Source organism: Microtus oregoni, unplaced genomic scaffold, assembly GCF_018167655.1.
Source record: "Microtus oregoni isolate MIOR12 unplaced genomic scaffold, Mior012 000037F_ref0000500, whole genome shotgun sequence".
In the NCBI taxonomy this organism is placed as follows: Eukaryota; Metazoa; Chordata; class Mammalia; order Rodentia; family Cricetidae; genus Microtus; species Microtus oregoni.
In genome coordinates this window covers 22772544-22798686 of record NW_024543096.1, presented here as the reverse complement: position 1 = coordinate 22798686, position 26143 = coordinate 22772544, and the positions used below count along the sequence as shown (strand labels likewise).

Below are 26143 nucleotides of genomic sequence, written 5' to 3'. Positions count from 1 at the left end.
TGCCTTTAATCCCAGCACTTGGTAGGCAGAGGCAGGCGGATCCCTGTGAATTCGAGACCAGCCTGGACTACAGTTCTAGGATAGGCTCCAAAGCTACATAGAGAAACCCTGTCTTGAAAAACCACACACACACACACACACACACACACACTCCAAGGAATTTGCATGGGACAAGAAGTGAGCCTGTGACAGATCTGAAGGATTTAGACTAGTATATATGTTGGTTTCGTGAAGCGCTAAAGTATTCAGGAAAGAATGAGGGGAAAGGCGTGGGTGTGGGGGGGGGCGTGGAAAGCATTTGGGAACTGTCTGAATCACTTAAAAGCAAATTGGCAGAATTGGTTTTATCTGGAGTTCTAAGAAAAGAAGTGACAAGAAGCCAAATTCAGTGTTTCTAAGCAGTAGGAAGATAACCAAGACTGTGAGGGTTGTCCAAGAGATCCCAGACATTACAGGCTATTGCTGCCCCCCTTGGCTCCCCCGAGAGGTGGAAGGTAAGTGTCTATTGTTGACTTACCTTTGCTTCAGACAAAGGGCTCAGAGGCCCCTGACCTGAAAACCTCTTCTCTGGGGGCTAGCTTCCATGGTACCAAAAGGCTGCATGACAGCTTCCAAAGGCAGGAAGGAAGCAAACACATCCTACCCACCTACGATGCCTATGAGCCACAAGAAGTAGGTGAAGCAGTGGCAAGCTTACCTTGGTGGTGTCCAGCGGCTCTCTAATTGGACTTAAGACCCACCAGGTGCCTGCACAGCTCAGAAGAGGGCATCGGATTCCCTGGAACCAGAGTGACAAGTGGTTATAAGGGGCCATGTGAATGCTGGGAATTGAGCCCTGATCCTCTGGAAAAACAGCCCATGATCTTAACTGCTGAGTAGTTATTAATTTTTAAGCATTTAAAAAGGTAAAACATGCATTTTGCACATAAGGGAAATGTTTGATGAACGTGTAAAGCTATGTATATACATCTGTATATGTGTGTCCATGGGGTCAAAGGACAAACTGAAAGACTTGGCTCCCTTCTTACATGTAGGTCCCTGGTAGGGAACTCACATCATCAGGCTTGGTAGCAAGCGCATTTACCTCTTAGGCCCTCTAGAATCATCAAAAAAAAATATTTTGTTGTGTATATTACAAATCTGTCAGTGCTTCAGAAACTGGGGAACATCTTCGTCGTAGAGATGCACTTAAGGGACCAGTGTTTCCTCCAATCACTAAGAACGCTTCAGTCAGTGAGAATGAAACTACCAAGCCCAGAATTCTCTGTGCACATAGTTCCGCCTGTGCCTCTCGCGGTGCCCGTTGGGACATGTAGTTTAAATTTCTGTGGTGCATGCCGCCTTGGGGCTGCGTTTCTTCCGCTCAGGGACACAGTTAAAGAAAGGTGTCTTACCAGGAAAGGCTAAACACCCCAGGACGCGATTGGTGAGCCGGAGACGCCAGCCTCCTCCTGTTGCTGTCGGGGCCTTGGATGATCCCTGCCTTCTGAGCCGTCGGGAGCAGCGCTGTCGGGTCCGTGGAGGGCGTGGGGGAAGGACTTGCGGGTTTGTCAGCGGCTATGCCTTCCGCACCCGGCTTGGTTCCGCCCGGGACGCGCGGTTTAGTTTAGCAGTCGCGGTCTCCTTGCGGGTTTGGGTCTCCACAGGAGACCGGGGCAGGTCGAGCCCATTGCCGTCTGGTGCTGGCCACCTAGGCTCAGGGTCAGCTCTCCTGCGGGCCAGATGCACGAGTTACCTGTCACTTATAAACCGTGTGCGGCTCACGCCTGCTCACCGCAAAGCCAACCAGTCACACTCCCCAGGCCTCGCCTACAGTTAAATGGTTTCCTCAAGGTCACCTTTTTGTAGTCGTGGATCGGCTGCCGGTGAGACCCTATCTCCACAAACAAGCAAGCAAATACCCTAAAACAAACACAAAAGCCGATTTTGTTTGTTTTTTCTTCTGCCGCGTTTGTGGTCAGAATTGAGCCCTTTAAAAATTGGGGGCCGGAAGAAACCCCTTTTTCCTGGATGTCTCATTTTGAATCAAATCTAGCTGGTTTAGACCAAGAACAAAGTATGTAGTCCAAACAAAAAAGGAAAATCCTTGTTGCTTGAAGTTTGACGTTAGGGGGGTAATTTGATATTAATGGAACGAGTAACCAAGGTAAACCAGTTGTTTTGCAGATTCTATTGGAATGGATTTAGAGCCATCAGGATGGAAATAAAACACATTAGTGAAAGGCAGTTTTTATGCCATCACAGAATACCCGACTTCTAGCTGCAGATGGACCAAAGAAAACCTGTGCTAACAAAGGAACAGAAGCCTGTATTTTGGAGACCCATCCGTTATAAATATGTTCTGTCTCAGAGGCCTCTCTCTACTCTCTCGGAGAGCGGTTCAGTTCCGCCCCTTCACTTTTGAGCCATTAATTACTCAAATGCAGAACTGTACAGATGAAGAACAAGTATTTGATCTTATCGAAAGAAGCCCGGCCATGCTTTCAGAGCCGCAAGTGGGTTGTGCGTTTAATATGCTCTGGCAGTTTCAGAAGCAGAAGACTAACTTGGAAAAAAACATTGAGTTTGTTAGAAACCATCCCCAGTTTCTTACTCTTTGCAACGCAACGGCGAATCACATCCAAGCAATGGGTGATGACACCCTCGTGGATGTGCTATACAGTATAAGACAGTAAGTTGCTTTTCAGTTTATGAAAACAATTCTAGTTCATATCTATATATATATTATATATATATATATATATTTCCTGAGAATCTTTTTTAAATGAAAAACCATTCTTCCAGAAGACGGTTTTTCTTATACTGAAGGATATTTGAAGAATATTTTTTTGGTACCAGTTAGTGATATAGTTTAGAAAGCCAGGAAAGTACAGATGACTGGCTTTCCGTATGTGTGATTGGTTGATTGTGGAATAGTGGAGAAACGTGATTGGCTAACGGCAATGAGGATATCATAGGTAAGTAGGTTAAGTCAGATTAATGTCTGCTAACAAGCCAACAGTTATTGAGGTTCTATTTTTATTGATCCATTTGCAGTCTCTTGGCTTTCATAATTAAAAATTGCTTTGCCTTGTTTTTATTGAGGTTTGGTGTTGAATCCCATCACCCTCTGGTTGAAGCACTGGTTACAGAAGCGTGGAAAAGGCTGGAAAGGCAAGTACTCTGGGCTTATCATATAAGATCAGGGTTATCTGGGGGATGGGGGTGTTATCAAAACAAAATAGAGGAAAAGAATGAAGTTTCATAGGGAAAGAATGCACTGGGCCTGGGGATGTAGCTGACTTGATAGAATGTGTGAGCATATACACAAGACTGAGGACGCCATCCCCAGCGACACAGCAAACCAGCGTGTTAGGGCACTGTAGAGGTGGAGGCTTGTCTTAGGGCTACCGTTGCTCTGAAGAGACACGGTGGCCCTGGTAACTCTTACAAAGGGAGACATTTAATTGGGGGTGACATACGGTTTCAGAGGTGTAGTCCATTATTATCATAGGAGACCCACACCCACAGTGACACACTTCCTCCAATAAGGTCACCCCTATTCCAACAGAGCCATACCTCCTAATAGTGCCACTCTCTATAGGGGCCTGTAGCACAAATAATAAAAACCCAGAGACAGATATTAGGATTCAAGATGAAGATCAGAAAAGCAAAGTGGCCAACCACTGGTTCTTACCTCTACTTCAGACTGAAGTGGGTGATCCTGCCTCCACGAACCCTCAGGCTGAGACCTGTCTCCCCCGGTTCTATATTCCTCTGTAGTGCTAGGATTAAAGGCGTGCACCACCACTGCCTGGCCTCTATGGCAAACTAGCGCGGCTGCTGGGATTAAAGGCGTGTGCAGCCACTGCATGGCCTGTATGGCTGGCTAGTGTGGCTGCTTTGCACTCTGATCTTCAGGCAAGTTTAGTTATTAAAACACTAAGTAATATACCACTATAAACGCCATTTTCTTTCATACCACCACAAGGCTGAGGATCAGAAATTCAAAATCATCCTTGGCTTCACAGCATGTTTGAGGCCTGCCTGGGCTAAATGAAACCCTGTCTCAGAAGAAAAGAAAAAAAAGTTTAAATTCAATTCATTTGAGGATTTTTAATTGTGTAAAAACATTCTTTCTTTAATAAAGAAAGGGAACTGTAACACCCGGTTCTGTGTTACCCCCTGGGTACAGTTTGCACGCCACTGTACCGTACGCGAGCGGGCAAGGGCCTGGAGATTGAAGGAACACACTAGAGACCTGGGTCATTCGAAAGGAGATCAGCCAAAAGCCGTTTATTCAACTTTAGGGAAATCCTTAAATACCTCGGTGCTTCACTAGGAGTTCCCCCAGGCAGGTGGGAAATTGCCACACCCAAGATGGAGTAAACAGTGCCCTACAGCTAATCACCAGGTGGGGCAGAGGGAGCACAGGAACAAACAGAATGTTTTCGCTGGCTGACCAGAACCTGTCCTCAAGATGAACCCCAGGAGCAGGGGCAGACCCGGGCCCTACAGGGAACTATTCCAGCTGTTCCCTGTTTCATTCAGAGCAGGCCTCAGTATGCTTTTCCATAGACGTTAGGTGCGGCAAAGCCACAGGTAGTCACTAGTTGCTTGCACTCTTGAAGCGTTCTGCTTTAGAAACAGAAGATTCTAACTGACTCCAGAAAACAAACAAGCAAACGAATAAGCTTAAATTTCGGGGCTTGGGAAATGACCTGGCAGTAGATTCCTAGTGCCCATCTGGCAGCTCACGGTCATCTGTCACTCCAGTTCTAGAGAGTCTCCTCTGACCTCCAGGCCACGGGTGCAATACGTGGTATGCAGACGTCTGCTCAAACAAAACACCCATACATGTTAAATAAAAGCAACAACAATAGCAACAAACACCCAAGATTGCAAGGGCTACGAAAGGAAATAAAGGAAGACACGAGTTTGGTGGACTGGGGGGGGGGGGGGGAGGCGGCTGTGTGACACTTGAGCATCTCTGGTTTTCCTGTTACTTCATTTCTGTGAGACGGCAGTGACCGCAGGTTACAGTCGGCTTCAAAGCTTCTGGAAGAGTTAGCTTTACACCAGTTACTGTTTTTGTTAGATGGCACCTTTCACTCTTAGCTTGCTTCGTGTTGCTGTGAATCAATTTTGACTTCACCCAAAAGAAGGATAGAAAAGAAAGTAAGCTTGAGGTCCTCTGCTGTTGACGGTGTTGTCACAAATGCACTGTCCAAGCTGGACAGCTGTGTTTTCATGTGACCATAACTGATCGTCATCGAGAGGAATGTGAACTCTGTTCAGGATTTTCTTGTGAATACACAGCACACTCTGCAAGTATGTATGGGAAGTCCTCCGTGTATGAGAGCCGAGGCAGTAACAGAACCAGTTTAGGAAGCCTTCTGCACTTTCTACCTAGGAATCTGTGGTAGCCAAAGCCACTACTAGTAAGATAAGGCAGATGGAAGTCAAGGGAAGAACACTCAAAGTAGGAGAGTGATGGAGGATACTGAAAGCAACCCCAAGGACCAGCAAGGTGCTCTGTGATTGATGAAGATGCCTGTCCCTAAGCCTGTTTGAAAAACAGGACTGGAGAGATGTCTCAGAGGTTAAGAGCACTGACTGCTCTTCCAAAGGTCCTGAGTTCAATTCCCAGCAACCACATGGTGGCTCCCAACCATCTGTAATGAGATCTGGTGTCCTCTTTTGGCCTGCAGGCAGAGCACTATACATAATTTAAAAAAAATTAATTTGAGAAACAATATCATGCTAGGCAGTTCATGCTTGGAATCCCTGCACTGGGAAGGTATGAGGCAAGAGGATTTCTATGCGTTCTGGGACAACCTGAGCTACATAGTGAATTCCAGGCTATCCAGGATTGCAGAGGAAGACCTTGTCTCAAAAACAAACACCATAGGCAGTATCATCGCTTCCCCCAAATTCTTCTTAGAATTGCCAGCTCCGCTTTGTTATCCCTAAAGGATGTTGACTTTTTAGTTGTTTTTTCCCCCGTGTTTATTTATTCATTTTGCAGGGGCCATGGGAAGGGTGGGGCATGCACGCGTCACTGCTTGTGGAGGTCAGAACAACTGGCAGCAGTTGTACGGGATCAAGGTTATTGAACCTACTCACTGAGAAATCTTGCTGTCCTGTAAAAGGATTTTCACCCTCGCCAAAAGCTAGGATTTTGTTTTGTTTTGTTTTTGTTTCTCAAGACAGGGTTTCTCTGTAGCTTTGGAGCCTGTCCTGGAACTAGCTCCTGTAGACCGGGCTGGCCTCGAACTCACAGAGATCCGCCTGCCTCTGAATCCCTAGTGCTGGGATTAAAGATGTGTGCCATCACCGCCCGGCTAAGTTAGGGGTTTTTTCGTTATTGTTGTTGTTGTTGTTTGTTTTTTATAAAAATGAATTCTTATAGTACTCATGTATCTAGTTCTCATTGTGTTTTGAGGAGTCTTCCATAATATATGATTCAGTGGTTCTTTATTATTTAATTTTTTGAGACAGGGTTTCTCTGTGTAACAAGAGAAGAGAGGCCTGGCTGTCCTGGAATTTACTTTGTAGACAAGGATGGCCTTGAACTCATAGAAATCTGCCTGCCATTGCCTCCTGAGTGCTGGGGTATTTGCTACCACCATTGAGCTCTGTGGTTTCTTCTTTTTATTGCTCTGTTATGTTGTTCAGTGGCTATGTGGGATTTAGCCATAATACTGGAAATTTTGGCTCTTATGTGTTGTGCTGCTATGAACTTCCTTAGGTTAAGAATAGATTTTTTGGGTTTTTTTTATTTTTAAAAATTACATGTAGGGCTGGAGAGATGGCTCAGTGGTTAAGAGCATTGCCTGCTCTTCCAAAGGACCCGAGTTCGATTCCCAGCAACCACATGGTGGCTCACAACCATCTGTAAAGAGGTCTGGCGCCCTCTTCTGGCCTTCAGGCATACACACAGACAGAAAATTGTATACATAATAAATAAATAAATAAATAAATATAAAAAAAAAAAAAAACAAAAAAAAAACAAAAAAAAAAAAAAAAAAAAAAAATTACATGTATATGTATGTGTCCAGTGGGGGGATGTGTGTATTCGTGTGCAGGTGCCTGCAGAGGCCAGGGGAGGGTGCTGAATGCTGGTACTATCCCTAGCTGCAAGCCACCTGATGTAAGTGCGAGGCAGCCCACTGGGTCCTCTGGAAGAGCAGTATATACTCTTAACCACTGAGCCCTCTCTCTAGCCCCAACCCTGGTGCTTTTAATAAACAAAACAAACAATAGTAACAAATTAAAATGGAGTGACTGGGAAGGTAGCTCAGTGGTAGTGTGCTAGCAAGGATAGTGTATTCAAGCCCTGTTAGATCTCCAGAACTAACAAAAAAGAGAAGAAAGGGAGAGGAAAGCATTGAACTGTGTAGGGGTGCACTTTTGTCTTGCCAGTCACTTGAAGAAATTGGATTGTTTTTCCTCTCTAGAGATTTTTACTCATTTGCTAATATGCAAATGAATCAACATTCCATGTTACCTCAAAAAGTTAGTAAGTGAAACTCAAATTGAGTGATTCTCTTTTAAATCTTTCTGCAGTGCTGGACCTTAAAGGTCTCATCATTTGGTACTGTTGTAATAATGAATAATCAGCTCACCTTGGAAAATTTTGATGTGTTTTGGTTTTTTGTTTGCTTGTTTTTTTGAGACAGAGGCTGTCCAGGACCTTGTTCTGTAGACCAGGCTGGCCCAGAACTCAGAGAGATCTGACTGCCTCTGCCTCCCATGTGTTGGAATTAAAGGTGTGCACCTAGCTTGACATTACTTGTTTTTTTGTTTAGTTTTGTTTTTAGTATTGAGGATCAAACCCAGAACCAGGGTCTGGCATGTGCTGGGCACGCAACCAACCGCTGACTTACTGCCCAGCCCTTGAAAAACCTTCATCTTATTTTATAACTACATCATGTGTTCTAATTGATACTAATGATCTAATTTGAATTTCTTTTAACAGGTTTGATACTAATGTGCTCTCAATATTTTCTACTTGCCTGGCCGATCAGCATTTGTATTTCAGTCCATTAATGGGAAAAATAGCTGATATTGTAAACAGGAACTTGGAAACCATACAGGACTTAAGGTACATTTATTTGGGGCCTATGGGTGTGCGAGGATGCTGGGCTTTGGGTGCAGATAGAGATGTGTCAGGTGTCACTATAACCACATCTCTTGTGAGGTCGACATCCTCATCTACACAACAGCGACGGCAAGAGCTGCTTGGTAGTGTGGAGATCTCTGAGGAGCTAAGGTTTTTAACTTACCGAGTTGGCCTGCCGTGTCCGCAGCCAGATGCCACATTTTCATGTGTGGCAGCAGAAAACGTGGGATTGCCAGGTCAGAGCCAGAGGACTGTTTCTCACGATGCCAGAAAAAAGTAAAATAACGAAACAATTTATGGCATGAAGCTGTATGCTTGCCAACTTCTTTCCATATCTGTTCATTTAATTTAGAACTGGTCATTTTTGCTAGGAGTATAAAAATCTGTGTATCTTCTTTTCTCCTTCAGGGCCTTGTCTGTCTTGATGGTCAGCATTTCTTCTATAATATCCCACTGTTTCCAAGAGAGACTCGTGAACAAAACAGAACTGCTTTTTGACAATGTCGACTCTTCCAAGGTCAACAATGCTAGACGGATATTACTGTTCCTCCGCAATGTCAAGTGCAGTTATCACCCACTCCTGGAGCGGTGCAACACAGTGTTTATAGGCAGTATGAGCAGTCTTGACTTGGAGGCCGTCTGTAGAATCTTCAGCCTGTATCAGTCCCTGCAGTTCCACAGTTTTGAGTTTATTGAAGTGGCGCGAAGGAGGCTAGTCGAGATGATCCCCTGGTCATCTGGCCACCCCGCAAGTTTTGTCAGATTGTTTACCACGTTGGGACCGGTGGCAGGGCCTGAAATAAGGAAACAGTAAGTTTAACTTAAAAATGTTCTATTTTCATGTTGGATTCTTCATGCTTAGCTCTCCTCGGAGCTCAGAAACTCACCAGAATCACCCCGGTTGGCTATGGAAGGGAAATAATCTGTTACAGTCTGTTCCTTCAGATGTCTGGTATCTTCCACAGTGGACTAGACAGAAGATGAGGGGCCCCGCCTCAGTATTTTCATCAGCCCTTCCTGGGTCTGCACAGAGGTGTGAGACTCCTGTTTAGGTTGCGGTAGTCTACACAGTGGGTTCTCTATCCTGTTATCTTCATCCTGCTCACGTGATGTCAAAATTCCCAGGTTGCTTCTGGTCATGCTGTTTTATCACGGGAATAAAAAACCTAACTAAGACAATGTTAATGATAATCATGTGTTACAGATATTTATTCCAATTCCAGAACAAGTAGTTCTGTTATTAAAAATGATTTTACACACACACACACAAAGATTGGCAGTAATTAAAAAAAAAATAAGAAAGCACACAGTGGGTGCAATGGTGCCTGGCTGTGATCCCAGCCTTGGAGGGAGTAGAGTGAGTTTGAGGCCACTCTGGGTTACACAGGGGGTCCCAGCTGAGCCCGAACTGCGATTCCTCCCCTCAGAACACTCAGATGCAGGAGCAGGTGCACCTACAGCTTGAGTGAGTTTAGTCTGCCTCATCTTTTTTAAGAAGTTCTGATTTCATAGACTATTGATATAGATATACATATCTGGAATGGTTGGTTGGATTTTTTGTTATTTTGTTGTGAGTTGAACATGGAAAGGGTCTTTCAAATATTAGACAAGAGCTCTTATCTATTTACTTTGTATTTGGAGACAATCTCACTCAGTTTCTTGGGTGAGTCTTGAATACTTGCAATTCTGTATCAGCCCCTCACACTGCAGAATTATGGGTCAGTACCTGGCATTTGGTTAGATATGATATATATAGGTTAGATCTTGCTCCATTTAAAATATTTAGATATTGCTAGGAGATATGTAAATATTAGTCTAATATACAAACATCATTTGGTTATCTCTTCCTAGACTATGAGGCTAGAGTTATGCAATAATAACTCTAATCCCTAATCAGCGTAACTATATGGAATATTCAGAATTATAGTAGCCTTTTTGTTTTGTTTTTCGAGACAGGGTTTCTCTGTAGCTTTGGAGCCTGTCCTGGAACTAGCTCTTGTAGACCAGGCTGGCCTCGAATTCACAAAGATCCTCCTGCCTCGGCCTCCTGAGTGCTGGGATTAAAGGCATGCGCGACCACTGCCTGGCTATAGTAGTCTTTTTAAAATATTTATTTTAAATTATTTGTATACGTGTGTGTGCATGAGTGTGCATGTTTACGTGCGAGTGCAGGTGCCGTGGGAGTCCTGTAAAGTGTTGGAGTCCTTGGAGCTGGAGTTTCAGGTGGTTCTAAGCCACCTGAAATGTATACTGGAAACCAAACTCAGGTCTTCTGCAAGAGTAGTACACATTCTTACCTACTGAGCCATTTCTTCAGCCCAGGAATTCATAGCAATCTGTAGATGCGCGGTGAAGAGCTTTCTTTAAGCAGAGTTCCCAAGAACTCCATAGTAGTGAGATATGTAGTTTTTCTGTTACCCAAAAACTGTTCATTCAAACAAATTGAAAGCCAGTTTTCCAACATTAAAAAACCTGTATTTTTGTTTCTAGGCTTAAATCAACTATGCTGTTGATGTCAGAGGAGCTGACCGGCCAGCAAGTGCTGACAGTGTTGATAGCCATGGAGGATATGGAGAGCAGAAATGCACACTTGATTAAAAAGTAGTCTTTCCTGAAGTTCATGACGCTAAGTTTAGTTGTCACTCATAAGTATCTGCTTTTTTTTCTGACAAATACTTGTGTCTAATTGCTTTGAAGTAATAAAGAATGAACATTGTTTATGTTCCCAAATGTTTGTGACTTCAGGACAGAGATGGGGTTCTTTTTTTTTTTTTAAATGTTTATTTATTTATTATGCATACAATATTCTGTCTGTGTGCAGGCTGGAAGAGGGCACCAGACCTCATTACAGATGGTTGTGAGCCACCATGTGGTTGCTGGGAATTGAACTCAGGACCTTTGGAAGAGCAGGCAATGCTCTTAACCACTGAGCCATCTCTCCAGCCCCAAGAGATGGGGTTCTTTACAGAGGTTTTCATTTCCTTTCCTGCTACTGCTAGACCAAAGCAGAGCATCGTAGTGCATGCATTGTAGTGCAGGCATCGTAGTGCATGCATCATAGTGCATGCGTAGAGCAAGGGCTGTGCTTTCCAGAACACTTGGCTGGAACTTTCCAGAACATAAGGACTTGTCTCACTGTTGCCTCTAACTTATTGGTAGTGTAAGATTTAAGAAGGAAAAAAAAGCCATTCAAATTGCATATGCTTAATTTTTCTTTATTATATGTTCCTTTAGTTAAGGTTCCACTGTCTCATTTCTCATGTTTCCCTCTTTCTCCTTTTCTTTCAATTATTTTTAGCTCATCCCCCGAGGGCCAGAATGTTATGGGAAAAAAATGAGATTAGTTTTGTTAATTGCTAGTAATTTATGATAAAAACTATTCTTGGCAACAGGATGTGGAATTTGATGTCTGCTCCATGAGCTTTATTTCTGTTTTTTCTGTTTTGTAATTTGGGAAGTAAAGCTATGCCCTTCTTTAGAAAAATATTCTGTAAAAAGATTGTATTTCTGAGTATTTGTCCTGCATGTATGTATTTGTACCATGTATCTGGTGCCGCAGACTCCAGAAGAGGTTGTTGGGTTCCCTGGAACTGGAGTTACAGATCATTGTGAACCATCATATGGGTGCTGGGTCCTCAACCCAAGTTCTCTGGAAGAGCAGCCAGTGCTCCTAACTGCTGAGTGACCTTTCCAGTCCCTAAAGCCATGCTTTTCGCCCCCTTTCAAATTCACACTTCATGACTGCCCCTTTAGTTCTGTTTCTGTCAGCCTCTGGAGACAGTTCTGTCAGAACAGAAGAGGAGGCATTTTTTACTGATCCTCCACAGAGCAGTGTGTGTGGCCTGAAGTCTGTCTAGTCATTGTTCAATAAACAAGTGAATGACCGGGCTATAATAATGTTCTTTTTAGGATTGCTTCGGTGCTATATAAACATTTGGATACCTATAAATCGATAGAGCTACTGAAGATAACACAAGCCTTGAGTTGTCTGCATTTCCAAAATAAGGAGCTTTTTATGAAACTTCGAGAATTAATTCTCAGGTAAGAGTTAAGCATTTAAAGAATAAAATATTCAATTAGTATTTCATTTAGAAATCTATCCTTGTTTGCTTTATAGTGTATAAAATAGCTAGAATTTTCTAGACAAACCTGAATGGCTTATTATTGACGTTCTGAGACCTGGGCTGTATCTACTGTGCCGTACTATCGTGTGCCCCTCGTGTGATCCCAGTACCACTAAACAACTAGGCAAACATATACACAGTTTCCCCTTTACCTTAATAGCTGAAAATGACTGTATTTTCTCTGCTTATGTAACATGCGTTCTCAGTTTTCCATTGATTTGGTTGAGCTAAAATGAAGCATTACTAATTTTACTTTAAGTTTACTAATAATGAATGACCAGTGCACTGTGGCTAGCATGGACTAGTAAGATTTTATTTCCCAAGCAATCAGTGGGGTTTGTGGGTGTGTTTGTCCTTTGTTCTTTTTTATATAGGAACTCAGACTCCAAAAACAACAAATAATAAAATCACAGCAACTCAGTTTTGTATTTAATGGAGATTGAATCATTTCTTCCACACTTCTAAACCTAAAGGTGTCTTAAAGTGGCCAGTCCTTAATTTGTTGTTTAAGAATTACTGTACTCACGGTGAGGTAGTTACTGCACAGATTTAGAAAACAGGGAGTAGAGAGTGAGGTCAGGTGTCTGTCTGTCTGCTTGTGAGCATGTGTCTGTCTGCCAGTGTTTTAAGACTATATATCTGGTATTCATAACTAAGAAGGGTATTGGTATTATTAAGGGTTGTCCTGTGCCAGGGCCTATTCAACGTCGCAGCAGCTCCTGGTGGCCATGCAGACACTGAGCTCAGATTCTTGCATAGCAGCAGCAGTGGCGGCAGCAGTACCAGGCTCTCTTCTGATGCTGACCTTTTCCCCAGTGATGGTGGTTTTCTTACTGCATGAAGTGTGGAGCATGGCTGTCACCTTCGCCTTTCCTTAGTGACCCCTAATGATCTGTCCCCTGTGAATTAATTTTAAATGAACCTGACTTTCTAAGGCCACCTCACCTTTTTAACAATTATATAACAATATTTTAATTCACATATTTTGTGTATCTTTTGGTTGTTGCTGGCATGTTGGTTATATTCTTTCTGTTTTTTCCCCCTTTTCCTTTATGTAACAGTCATTTGGAAGCTAGCGTCATGCCGAGTGAGATTTGTATTCTGGTCTCTGCTTTATCCATGCTTCCTTCCTCTCGCCTCGACCAGACAGCGCTGTCCCGCATTGAAGCCATTTTACCCCAGTGTGATTTCAAGGAGCTGAGTGATATTGTAGTGTCTCTTCTGAGGTGGATCCAGAATGATCACACATGCTTGGCCGGCCCTGCTAGACAGCAACTGAATCTCCTTCGGAAATTAGATCACTGGGGCCATCATCGATTACAGCAAAGCACCAGCTTGGATCTCCTGTGGGAGGAGCTTAAAGCTTTGAAAGGGGAATGGCTTCAGGAGTCCTTGGTTGAAGAATCAGTCGCTGCTTTGGAGCACTTTGTGGATGAAATCAATGGCACCAACGTTGCAAAGATCGCGTCTTTTCTTTCCAAAACTAACTACCTCAGCACCATAATACTTGATAGGATAGCTTCGGTGGTTGTCCAGCAGATTGAAAAGGTGAGATTTAAGTGTTAGACATGACTTTTACACTGTTCAGCTTCCAGAAAGCACATACACACATGGATATATAAATTATAAATACTTAAATACTTTCTAAACTTAGATGAGAGTAAAGTTCAAAATTTCAGCTCTGGCTTCTGGTTTATCAGTTTGTTCTTTTTCACTTTAAAGCCACTTTTGAGCAGGATGTGGAGGCACACTTGAGATCTCAGTGTTTGGGAGGCTGAGGCAAGAGGATTGCCAAGAGTTTAAGGTCCAAGTGGACACACAGACAGACCTTGTCTCAGACAAAAGGAAGCAGCCGCCTTGTTCCCCTCGCCATGGATTTGGAGAGAACCGTGGTCATCCTTTGATTTCTTCAGCCCTTAAGATCAGAAGCCAGAGAGGCTTTGGTTTGTTTCATTTTTGAGAGACAGAGTCTCGTTATGTAGCTCACAGTCTAGAAATTCCAGAAATTTTCTTACCTCTGCCTCCCAAGTGCTGGGATAAAGCATGTACCACTATGCCCAGCTAAGATCAGAAGTCGGAATTTTTTAATTGGAAGGCAATATTTAAAATATTAGGCATATTTTCATGGTAGCCAATAACTGATTTTTAATTTTCTTTTTTTTTCTCTGTAATCCTGGGTATCACTATTAAACAATTGCAGGCTGGCAAGATGGCTTAGCAAACAAACACACTTGCCTTCCAACAATGCGGGTCTGATGGACCCGAGTTTGCTGCCAAAATCCTTGTGATAAACATGGAAGGGAGAGCCAACTACACAAAGCTGTCCTCTGACTTACCCTTGTGGATGTGGCACACACACTCATGCATGTCTCTCTCTCACACACACACACACACACACGAAATCGAGGGAAGCGTGAAGACTGAGAAAATAAGGTATTTGCTGACACTCGCATTCCTAAGTTGTCACTGTATACTTGTTTCTGAAATTACATTGGCTAAGCTGCCTTATGGATCGGATGAGAAGACCCTTTCTTACAAAATCCTTGTCTGTATGTTAGGATGAGGTCTTTATTCAGAAGCTAGTGCTTTTCACAATGAACATAAAAATGTCTAACTTGTTTAGCTTTGTGCCCGACAGGTGCTTAGATGAGTGATGTCTCAACAGGGAACAACGAAGTGGCTGTAGATCGGTGGTCGCTTGCTTGGCCTTCGGTCCAGCCCTCAGTACTGCCAGGCAGCATAGCTCACTCCTGGGATCTCGGCAACTGACCTTGAGCTTGGGCTGTAGAGTGAGACCCTGTCTCAAAAATACCAAAGGATGGAAAGTGTGTGGAAGAAAGATGCTGGTGGCTATAAATTAAGGGACTTCCTTGGCTGTAGAAGGATGTTATTCTGTTCAATGCACTGATGACGTGGAAGTAATTGGGGCTTCTTCCTGTTCATTTCCAGTGAGGAGTGGATCCCACAACAGGGTTTTCACCTGGCTGCTTTGCTCTTCTGTACTAACATTTTCACAGTTACTAATAGTTACAGATTTAAATAGATCATTGCAGGATGCAAAAGTGATACATTTGTAATTTCATTATAGGCGTGTGAGAAAGACTTCGTCTAAAATGGTAGATTTAAAATTAGTTTCGCTGAAGCCAATGCTAAATTCTTGTTTGTTCATACAGATCCATCCCTTTTCCATCCCCGCTACTATTCTTCCATTCAGTATTTTGAACTATGATCCACCTCAAAGGGATGAGTTTTTAGGAGCGTGTGTCCAGTGCCTTAATTCTTACAAAGGTAGGTAAAATGATTGGCAGTATAATGGGTGAATAGGTTCTTGTTCATATGACCTAAGAGCTGTTACAATGGCCTTCAGTAACCTGGTATTCATAATAGCCGGAAACTCTGTGCTACAGATGTTTAAAGCTGGGCGTGGTGGTGTATATCAGCCCTTTGGTGAGGCAGGAAGGTTGCTTGTTTGAGACCAGCTTGGGCTGGGATGGACTTCTGTCTGCCTGTCTGTCCATCCATCTGCCTGTCTCCCTACCTGTTGTGTCTTGAAAAAATCTGTCTCAAGAGAAGTATCCATTTCTCTGAAGCCTTTTTAGTATGAAAATGTGAGACTTGTGTAAGAATTGAGCAAGAAGCACCAATATAGCCACGGCGTGGACTGGATGATGTTACTGTTTTGTCCTGCTTGCTTTATTTATCTCTTGCTCGTTCCCCCACCCCATCTGTTTTAAAGCATGCTATCCTGTATTACTGAAGCACACCCTTGCCCAGAGTTATGAACCTCTTATATCAGCACACACCGTGAGCACACTAAGAAACTCCAGTGGTCCCTGCATACTTAAAGAGTCTGTGTTTAATGTCTTCCTAATCTGTACCCCAAATAACCACTCCAATGTTTACTTTGGTGGTTACCTGTTTCTCATAGTCTAGAGTACCACCCTCATACACTTTTAACTTAGTGTCGACATCTGGGGAGAAGCTTTCAATTCTTTCCTTTTTGTTAACAAGGTTTTCAAGGACCTATTAAAATTGAAGGAACAAATATCTGTGTAGTATATCCCCAGTCTAGCTTGAACTATAGCATTCTCCTGCATATGACGAGCCTTTGAATTATCCTCTCTATATGCTTCAGGGAAAGGGAACATTCTCCTTGTAGCCCCTATGCCAGCATTACAACCAGGATAACCAACCGTGCCATCTATTACCTAGACCATCATCAAAGTTTCTCATTTGTTACCAATTTTTTTGTTTCCCATATAGGGAGATAGGGAGGTTATGTGTGCGTGTGTGCATACTGTGTGTGTGTGTGTGTGTGTGTGTGTGTGTGTGTGCTTCTGGTATGTGAGTGGCAGAAGACAATCTCAGGGGACGTTCAGGTACTTGGCTTTCCCCTTGTGAGTGTCTTTTGTTTGTCACTCCGAGGGCTTCACTCACTGGAAAAGCACTTGCCCAGCATGGATGAGACCCAGGTTCAATGCTGGTACTGTAAGAAACAAATGAACGAACAAATAAACCCAATGGAGTGATGATTTTCCTCATTTTGAATGCAGAGTAGGTTTTTATAAAAAATAGTTTTTATTTTAGATTCACTTATTGTATGGTGGGGGCATATGCCACAGTCTGGGTACCGCGTGTGTGTGTCAGTCAGAGGACAACTTGTAAGAAGAGTCAATTGTGCCTAACTATTTGCTTTGCTCATGATTTGGTCTTTTTTGTAAAAATAAAATCAGCAAAGAAATCCAAAAGGAAAGATTATTGTTTGGTTGGTTTTGGAGACAGGCTCTCACATGAGCCTAGGCAGACCTGCAACTGTAATGTAGCCACGCTGGTCTCAAATTTGTGCAGTCCTCCTGCCTCAGCCTCCCAAGGACTAGGATTATAGCAGTGTGCTACCACATCTGTGAAGATTTTGGGTTCGTCTTTTCTGTCCTTCATTAGAATTCTTGTGTCAGTGCATCATGGTAGTTTTCCCTTCCCCTGCGTAAGAAGGCTCTCAAGTGAGGCAAATCTGGCAAAGCCTTAGCTTTATCTGAACTGCTTATCTATATGTACATGTGAAACAGCTGTATGTTATAATTTTAAACTCATTTTTTAGGTAAATTGGATCCTGTTACATTAGTGTTTGTTGGTTTTTCTTTGGCCACGCTTGAATATTTTCCAGAAGATCTGCTAAAGAAAATGTTCACCATCAAGTTCTTAGCCAGATTAGATTCCCAACTTGAAAGTATGTATCTGCATTTTAGTTTTAGAATTTACTAAATGTACCTTGTATGCAAGTATCATTTGTGTCCATACTGAAGCATTTAAAGGCTAATGATATTATTTCTTGCTAATAAAAGCATTTTATGATTAGCTGGGGGGCAGTGTAATGGTAGAATGCTTGCTTAGCATTTGTTAAGCCGTGGGTTTTATCTCCAGAATTGGGAAGGTGGGGATGTGTGTATACATATATGCAGATATACTTGTAAATATATATAATATAAAATAGTATAACACACACACACACACACACACACACACACACACACACACACTATACGCAAGGTTTCAGAATATGGGAAGCTGAGGCAAGAGGATTGAAAGTTTGAAGCCGACCAAGCCACCCAGGGCCTTGTATTGAGATCCTGTCTTAAAAAAAATTATGAATATAATGAAAACTTTTATAAACACATAAAACATCAGAGTTAGATTCTTTTACCAAGTAAAACCAACTTTAATGGGGAGGTGCTTTCTTTTCCTTCTTTTATTTGGAGAGGATTGAACCCAGGGCATCTTGCATGCTAACCACACACTCTACCATTAGGCGGTACTCAAGTGCTTAAAATGTTTCTTTTGTGTCTTCCTTTTGGTCCCATATAAATACTTATGTATCAAAGTATGTTTTTAAATAGATGGAGATCTTAAATTGCTTTTTAAGCTGCTGTTTTCATTGAACTATATTCTGAATGTCATAAAATATTTTTGATGTCATATTTTTACTGGATTCTTGGCATACCATTATATAATTATAGTGAAACTTCTGTCATTTAAAACTGTTTTAAAAAGGGCAGTGCTGTGGATTAACTCCAGGGCCCTGTGCATGCATTGCAGGCATGCACTATAGTTATATCCTGGGACTCATTTCTCATTTTACAGGTTGTTTCCAATTCATTACAACTAATAAATGTCATACATGACCATAAATTGGTTTCTTAGGATAAATTCTAAAATTGGAAGGAAGTCAATGAAAATTCTTGTTGGCATTTTTTAAAATGTAGTGATATAGCTTTAAAATTAGCAATGTGCAGAAATTGGTCTTTTTGTTGTTGTTGTTTTGAGACAGCATTTCTCTAACAGCTCTAGCTGCCCTGGAACTCAATTGGTAGACCAGGCTGACCTTGAACTCAGAAATCTGTCTGTCTCTGCTTGCTGAGTGCTAGGATAAAGGCACGTGCCACCACTGCCTGGCAGAAATCAGTCTTAATCATGTTATCAAATATATCAACTTAAAGATAAGAAGCATTCACAAAGGAAGTGACTTTCTCATGTACGGATTCAAGTATCAACCAACAGTGGGGGTCATGGTGTGAAGAAATGAAGTTTCTGCTAGGTCTAGGCTATCCAAATCCATCGGTAATTTGTTTTTAATTTCAGTTTTACCTTCAAGTCTAAGTGCAAGGGTCCAGTTCCGCCTTATGGAGTTAAATAGAGCCGTCTGCCTGGAATGCCCCGAGTTTCAGACCCCGTGGTTTCACGATCGCTTTTGTCAAGGACACTTTAACAAAGGTTTGTTTTCTTTTGGAAAGAGAGTATAGTTAATTCCAGAACAGATTATTAGGTAATACATTGTTATCACCATTAAATCTAAATATGGTGAGAGTTTCCAGAAGGGCCTATGGTTTGTTAAATAGTTTTGTAAGTGGGTTTCGTTTTGCAGGAATTTCTTAACCAGGACACCGACCACCTGAGCAGGCACTTATCGTCTATGGCGTTTGGTGTTATCGCACATGGATCCCATTAGGCTCTTACCGTATCTATTTGCTTCTCGCGTGTGCCAGTGGTTGCACACCCAGGCGTGTGTGCAGGTCCGAGGACAGCTTTCTGAAGTCAGCGCTCTCCTTCCACCTTTATCTGGGCTCTGGGGCTCAAACTCAGCTCCTTAGGCTTGGGAAGTGAGTGAGCCCTCTCACAAAACTGCTGAGCCACCTGGCCAGCCCTGAGGCTCTGGGTAAGAATTTTTATGTTTCGATTTGTAGAATAAGGATGGCTTTTCATTTTCTTAATTTTTCTGAAGATGTTGGTGTTATGACTGGAGCACAACAGCAGATCTATAAGATGCTAGCAGAAATCCTCGGCGGACACAGATGTGTAAAGGCTTCAACTCTTTCGCCGTATTACCACACAGTGGGTAAGTGGCCGGACACCGCCAGCTCCTTTCGGACCACACTCACTTGGATCATCTTCTCCTGATTAGTTGGAACTTTAGAAAGGTTTCCAGCTGTTTGTAAAAATTTGTTTTTACTTTTACATGTGTAAGCATTTACCCACATTTGTGTAAGTGCACTAAGTGTAGCCTTAATACTTACATATACCAGAAGAGAGAGCCATACCTGTGAAACTGCACTTAGTGACAGTGATGAGTGCCGTGTTGGTGCTGAAACCCAGCCCGGGTCCTCTGCAGTGGCCTTCAGTGCTCTTCATCCCTGAGCCCTCTCTCAAACCCCAGGTTTATAATTTCTTTTCAAAATTTTTTTTTTGTTTTTAAAGATGTATTTATTTATTATGTATATAATGTTCTGTCTGCATGTTTACCTGTATGCCATTATAGATGGTTGTGAGCCACCATGTGGGTGCTGGGAATTAAACTCAGGACCTCTGGAAGAGCAACCAGTGTGCTCTTAACCTCTGAGCCATCTCTCCAGCCCCCTTCTTTTCAAATTTTTATTATGAAAATTTTCAAACAGACAAAAGTAGACAAAAAATATAATAATGAATTCTCAAGTTCATTCCCATAGTCCAACTTTGATAACCATCAATATTGTCATTTTCAGAAAAAAATTAAAGTTGATCTTCACCAGTGCTAAGTAAAATCCAGATTCAGGTTCACTAAACATTTCTGGATCTTCAAAACATTCTGGGTGGTGGTGGCACACATCTTTAATCTCAGTACTCAGGAGGCCAGCCTGGTCTACAAAGCAAGTTCTAGGACAGCCAGGGCTACACAGAGAAACTCTGTCTTGAAAAACAAAAAACAAAAACAAAACAAACAAAAAACCCACCAAAACCCCAACAAGATCCTATCCTCCCTGGACATGGTGGCACATGCCTATAATCCCAGCTTCTCGGGAGGTTTAGGTGGAGAGCAAGAACCTGTCTCAAAAACAAAGAAAGAAAGAAAACCAAAGCACACAGCAGGGCTTTGGAGAAAGTGTAGGCCTTTGCTGCTCCCTCCAGCTGCACCCCTGGTTTTCCTGTTTGGAAAGGTTGCTGCACTTTATAAGGTAATGAGGTCACTGCCTGCATAAAAACCATCACCTCCTAAAGGCTCTCCTCCTGATACCGTCATATTGATGATTAAGTCCCATTATGTAAATTTCAGGTGAGACCATCTGTCCTAATTTGCTTTCTATTGCTGTAAGGAAACACCATGATCAAAAGCAACATGGTGAGAAAAAGGTTGATTTCATCTTACAGCTTGTTGCCTGTCATCCAGGCAAGGCAGGGCAGAAACGTGGAGGCAGGAACTGAGGCAGAGTCTTCGGAGGGTGGTAGGAGGCTTTGAAACCCCAAAGTCTGTGCCCAGTGATGCACTCCATTCAGCAGGGCCACTCCTAAGCCTCCTCAACTAGTGCAGCTAGGGCCATGTGTTCAAATCCTGAGAATATGGGAACATTCATTCAACCACTAAATAGAATAAAGCTGGGTGCTGGTAGTCCAGTTATGGAAGAAGCTGAGGCAGGAGGATGACTTGAGCATTGGGATTCTTAACCAGCTAAGCAACATAGCAAGAGCCTATCTCAGAAATGCAAAGGGAGAATAACTAAATTTAGTATTATATAGCCTCCATGGTTGTTTCATATATATATATTTGATTTACTTGTTCAAATTTGGATACAAATATTGCATTAGGTAATTTGTCTTTTTTTCTTCTTCCATTTTTCTCCTACCTTCCCCCCTTATAATTTATTGGAGAACTTTCCATCATCTAGACTCCTCTGATCGAACCCCTTTGGCATCGTTTAATGTGCTCATGTTGCTCTCACCTTTCTGGTAAACCAGTTAGAGGTCGATGCTTACTTAATTGGACTCTAGCTTTAATTTGTCTCACAGATGGTTATTATTGCATCGCATCAAATCCCATCACTCATCAGTGGGTCTGTAACGCTCTTCAGGCTGACTCATCTGTGAGACAGTTCCCTTGTGAGCGTTTGCCCTGCTGACTTTAGTCGCCATTGCCTGTCGCTCCTTGCCTAAATCTAGCATCTGTTTTTTGGGTTTTTTGTTGTTGTTGTTTTTTTGGTTTTGTTCGAGACAGGGTTTCTCTGTAGCTTTGGAGCCTGTCCTGGAACTAGCTCTTGTAGACCAGGCTGGTCTCGAACTCACAGAGATCCGCCTGCCTCTGCCTCCCAAGTGCTGGGATTAAAGGCGTGTGCCACCACCGCCCGGCTAAATCTAGCATCTGTAAGGGAGGCCAGAATAGCAAGTTTCTGCACGCACTGTTCCTTCTACATTGATGGCTCCGATGTGTCTCTGAAAAGCATTTCTGTGTCAGCTTAGTTACTGTGCATGACGTTCATATAGGAAGGCTTGTCCTTGTTGTATAGATGTGTTGTCTTAGTACATCTTTTTTGAGACAGTCTGGCTATGTAGCTTGCTGACCCTAACTTGTCCTCCTTCTGCCTCAGTCTCCCAGTTACTGAGATTCCAGGCATGCATCACTATGCCTGGCTTAAAGCAAAACTCTCGCATATGATTTGACTTAGCTCAGTGCTAAGTGTAGCCAGCTATGTGCTGTACTTAATACTTGCTTGGTATTTATTGATTTTCAAAGAAAAGTATTAATTGGATGCTACCTTACAAAATGAGTTGGATAGTCAGAGAGTTCTTTTTGCTCTTTTAAATACATGTGTGAATATATATGTCTATGTAAATATGTTTAAAATATACTTAAACTTTTGACTGCTAAAATTTACCTAATTTATACTATTGATTCTTTTTATTTTTAAAATAAGATTTTGAATGCATTTTGGATAAACGAAAAAAACCTCTTCCTTATGGAAGCCACAGCCTAACTCCAGGGAAATCACCGGGAATATACTGGGAGTCGAATACTTCAAGAGTTGAGTCAAGGCTTCCACCAGAATCTGAGAGGTAATTTATATGTTAGTTTTAGGGTATTTTTTTGAATGGTTATATCCGGCATTATATCATAGCCTCCTGTATTAGGGGTTGGTTTTAGCACCTGCTACTTTCCTTCAGCTGTCCATGGCCAGCAGTCTGTGTAACCAAGTGGTGGCCTGGTTATCCTCAGTCAGGTGTGCATTGTTTTCTTCTTAGCACCCCATGCTTCTCCACTTGGGGGAGCACTTAGCCACCTCTTTCGCATTGCTGCTCTACTCACACATCCAGTTGGACCACAGCTATGCTGCTTGACTTTATGGGTAAATTCTTTATGGGAGTCTGTTGGACTTCCATAGGTGCCTGTTGGACAAAGAAACTCATGAGTTTTACGAGATGTTTTGTTTTATAGTTTCTTTAAATGAAAAGGTTTGACTTCAGTCACTAATTTCTTAAGTAGAAAAATAATTTGGAGCTGGGTGTGTTGTGTGCCTGTCGTCCCAGCACTTGGGTAGTAGAAGCAAGAGGTAGTTCAAGGCTAGCCTGTATTAGTCACTTTTCCGTTCCATGTGCAAGGCTCCTTAGACAAGGAAGAACTTATTTGGGGCTTATGGTTCCAGAGGGAGAAGAGTCTATCGCCATCGAGGCAGGAAAGCATGGCTGCAGGCGGGCATGGCCACTGGAGCAGCTAGCTCACATCCTGAACCACAGGCAGAGACAGAGGGAGCAAGTTGGGAATGGCGTGTGGCTCTTGAAACCTCAGAGTCCACCCCTAGTGACGTACGTTCTCCATCAAGGCCACACCTCCCCAAGCCTCTCTAAATGCAGCCATCAAAGGGGGACTAAATATTCAAGTTTGAGAGACTGGGGACAGTCATTCAAACCACCACAGTGGTGGTGATACTCTGTCTCAGAGAATGAGCAAGATAAAAAAAAACCCTTTTGATTATACTGAGGTATAGTCATTGAGCCTTTGTTAGTGTATATGAATGCATGCATTCTTTTTCCTGACAGGCTTGTGGTTTCTGGTTACTTAAATTCCCATTTTGAGTTTGGAAGTAAGCATTTTTATATTTTGTAGGATTGCTTTAGAATTTTTGGATGTAAGAGCCTTTTGTTCAAACATTCATCACTTAAAAGGAAAATCTGCTATGAAAAAACGACATCTGGAAATTTTGGGCTATCGTGTTATTCAGGTATGGAACAGTCATGTAATTCAGCCTCTAAACAGGCATGGTGGATTGGGTAGGGCCAGGCGTGTCTACAATCCCAGAGATGGGTGGTCGGCTGCAGGCTCCACCAGCCTAGCTGTGGCATCTATGGTGCCTGTTCTGTATCTAGGTGGTGTCGGCTTCGTGCCCACCTTTCTTCATTTTTTTAGCACAAAACAATCAACAGCTACAAATACTGGGTGATAGATCATGTATACACTCTTAGCTCATAACTTTAGAGACCAATAAAATAATTTCTGCATTTGATAACATTTTATAAATCTCTGAAGCTATCATTAGAAACCTTATATATGCCCTTATTAAAAGGAGTTGGCTCTGCCCATCATGGGAGAGCTCTCTTCCCCTACCCCATACTAAGGAGAGATGAGATGGTCCCACCCCTCACCACTGCCGTGGGAGAGCTGGCCCTAATGGCAATGACATGGATGTAGGGAAGCTGGCTCCACCCCTCGCCTAAGGTTGGTGGCTCCAGTGCCCCCAGCTGACCAGCTCAGCTACCACCCAGGACCTGGAGTACGTGAAGGGACTGGTCCTGCAAAATGATAGCCACAGAATCCGTGACTGGGGCGACAGCAGGATATCTGAGAGGAGTTTTGGTGAGGGTCCAGTGATGATGGCTTACCAGAGGCCAGAGGTCTTGGACCGGCCCAAGGGCTCATTGCCATGAACATTTGTGGGTAGGGCTGATTGAACAAAAGGGTCTACAGTGTGACACACCACAGCTCCCAGTGCCACTAGGACAAATGAAGAGGTGTTGGAGAGGCAGGAGAATTGGAGGAGTGAGGTAGTTTTTGTTCGTTTTGTTTTGTTTTGCTTTTTAATTAATGGGGGTGGTGGTGGTTCTTTTGTGGAGGATGCTGCAGATATGGATGGCCTGGGAGGTCAGCCGGTTTGGGTTCATGATGTGAAATTCCCAAAGAATCAATAAAGAAATAGATTATGAAAATAATTTCTGCATTTTACAACATTTTATAAATCTCTGAAGCTATCATTAGAAAGCTTATGTATCCCCTCACTAGACCAATAGGGAGATCTACCTAATGGTGGGGAAGTCTAATTAAAAACACTCGTAGTTGCTTTACACCTTGTATTCAAATGAACGGCTTACTTTGCAGGTCCCTTACGTTGACTGGAACTCTATGGCACTGTCCACACAGGATGCGAGGATGGACTACCTGAGACAACATATATTTGGAGCAGGCAAATCATGATTGAGTTTCCATTTAAAACAACCATGGCATACCACGTCTCTATTTCCTTTACTTAAGTGGTCTGACTCAATTAAACAATGCTAAGTGCAAGTAGTCTGAGTTGGGAGCACACCTGATGTGTTTGGGATTAACGAGCTCAGCTGTGGTTAGAGCAGATCAAGTGGGAAGTGGTTGGGAGTAAAAAGTCAGAAGAGACAGTCAGCAGCGTATGACTTCATGGCTCCCCCGGGTGAGACGAGAAGCCGGTGCAAAGCTTTAAGCAAGGAATGCTGATAATATACACAGTTCGTATTTTTAAAGTATCTTAAGTAGTCCTGGCTGGTCTTAACCTTGTGGCAGTCCTCCTGCCTCTGCTTCTTGAGTGCTGGGATTACAGGTATGTGCCGTCATGTCCAGCTAAGAACTCTTTTCATAAGTGAGTTAATCCCAATGCTCTGCAGGGAGAGGTAGGAAGTCTGCTGTGGGTTCGAGGCCAGCTTGTGGGACATAGTGAGTTTTAGGTCAGCCTAGGCCATAGTGTGAGACACTGTCTCACAACATCCACCCTAACCACCCCCCCAAATAAAAAAAATTCATAAAGCACAATTTTCAATGTTTCTATTTTTCCTTCATGCACGAATGTGTTTTATTTAGATCAAATCCAAGTCTACCTTTCCCTCCCCTCCCCAGCTCCTTCTGTGTCCCTCTCCCTGATCCCTGCTCTACCTCCATGTTTGTATGTGTAACCTAGTGAATTCATTTAGTGAGGTGCATGCACATGGGTGGAAGGTTGTCCTCCGTAGCCTGGCCTGGCCCTGACAAAAGAAGACTTGCTCCCCTGCAACTGCTATGTGTGAGCCCCCACTGTCCATGCTTGAATGTTGACCAGCTTGATCTCGTGCAGGTCTTGAGTAGGCAACTCTAGCTGCTGAGAGTTCATGGTTACAAGTGCCTGTTACTCCAGAAGACACTATTTGACTCTTAAAGTCTTCCTGCCCCTACATCCGGGACATTCTGAGTCTTAGGTGAGAGAGTGAGACACAAATCCATTCCTCTCACCAAGATGGGGGTCCATGGGAAGAGTTAGGTGAGAGTGGGCTGCTGTTGAGACAAATCCTACATCTGTTCAGACATGTTGAATTTACGGCCCTCTTCCAGCATCTAAGCGGAGGA

General features: G+C 42.9%; 1 protein-coding gene across 3 annotated transcripts; it reads left to right on the top strand.

Moving 5' to 3' along the window:
• Positions 1 to 1359: 1359 nt before the first annotated feature.
• Fastkd1 (FAST kinase domains 1) lies at positions 1360 to 25566 on the top strand. 3 transcript variants are annotated; one of them, XM_041631679.1, is made up of 15 exons: positions 1365 to 1513; positions 2245 to 2671; positions 3085 to 3153; positions 7961 to 8086; positions 8513 to 8914; positions 10595 to 10705; positions 12014 to 12145; positions 13290 to 13776; positions 15402 to 15516; positions 17327 to 17455; positions 18865 to 18996; positions 19505 to 19618; positions 22443 to 22581; positions 23630 to 23744; positions 24896 to 25566. In XM_041631679.1, the coding sequence occupies exons 2-15, from the start codon at positions 2337 to 2339 to the stop codon at positions 24989 to 24991; spliced, it is 2502 nt and encodes an 833-aa protein (XP_041487613.1). In that variant the 5' UTR covers positions 1365 to 1513; positions 2245 to 2336; the 3' UTR covers positions 24992 to 25566. The 3 variants fall into 3 exon arrangements, with proteins under 3 accessions (XP_041487614.1, XP_041487613.1, XP_041487612.1); XM_041631678.1 differs by having other exon boundaries at positions 1368 to 1513; positions 2167 to 2671; XM_041631680.1 differs by having other exon boundaries at positions 1360 to 2671; positions 17393 to 17455.
• The last annotated feature ends 577 nt before the right edge of the window (positions 25567 to 26143 follow it).

What these genes read in the sequence shown, in the direction of transcription:
- Fastkd1 (XM_041631679.1), top strand. Translation starts at nt 2,337, where the DNA reads ATGTTCTGTCTCAGAGGCCTCTCTCTACTCTCTCGGAGAGCGGTTCAG. An exon ending in CTTCGAGAATTAATTCTCAG is followed by an intron (nt 12,146 to 13,289) that starts GTAAGAGTTAAG and finishes TTTATGTAACAG; the next exon opens with TCATTTGGAAGCTAGCGTCA. An exon ending in TGGGCTATCGTGTTATTCAG is followed by an intron (nt 23,745 to 24,895) that starts GTATGGAACAGT and finishes CTTACTTTGCAG; the next exon opens with GTCCCTTACGTTGACTGGAA.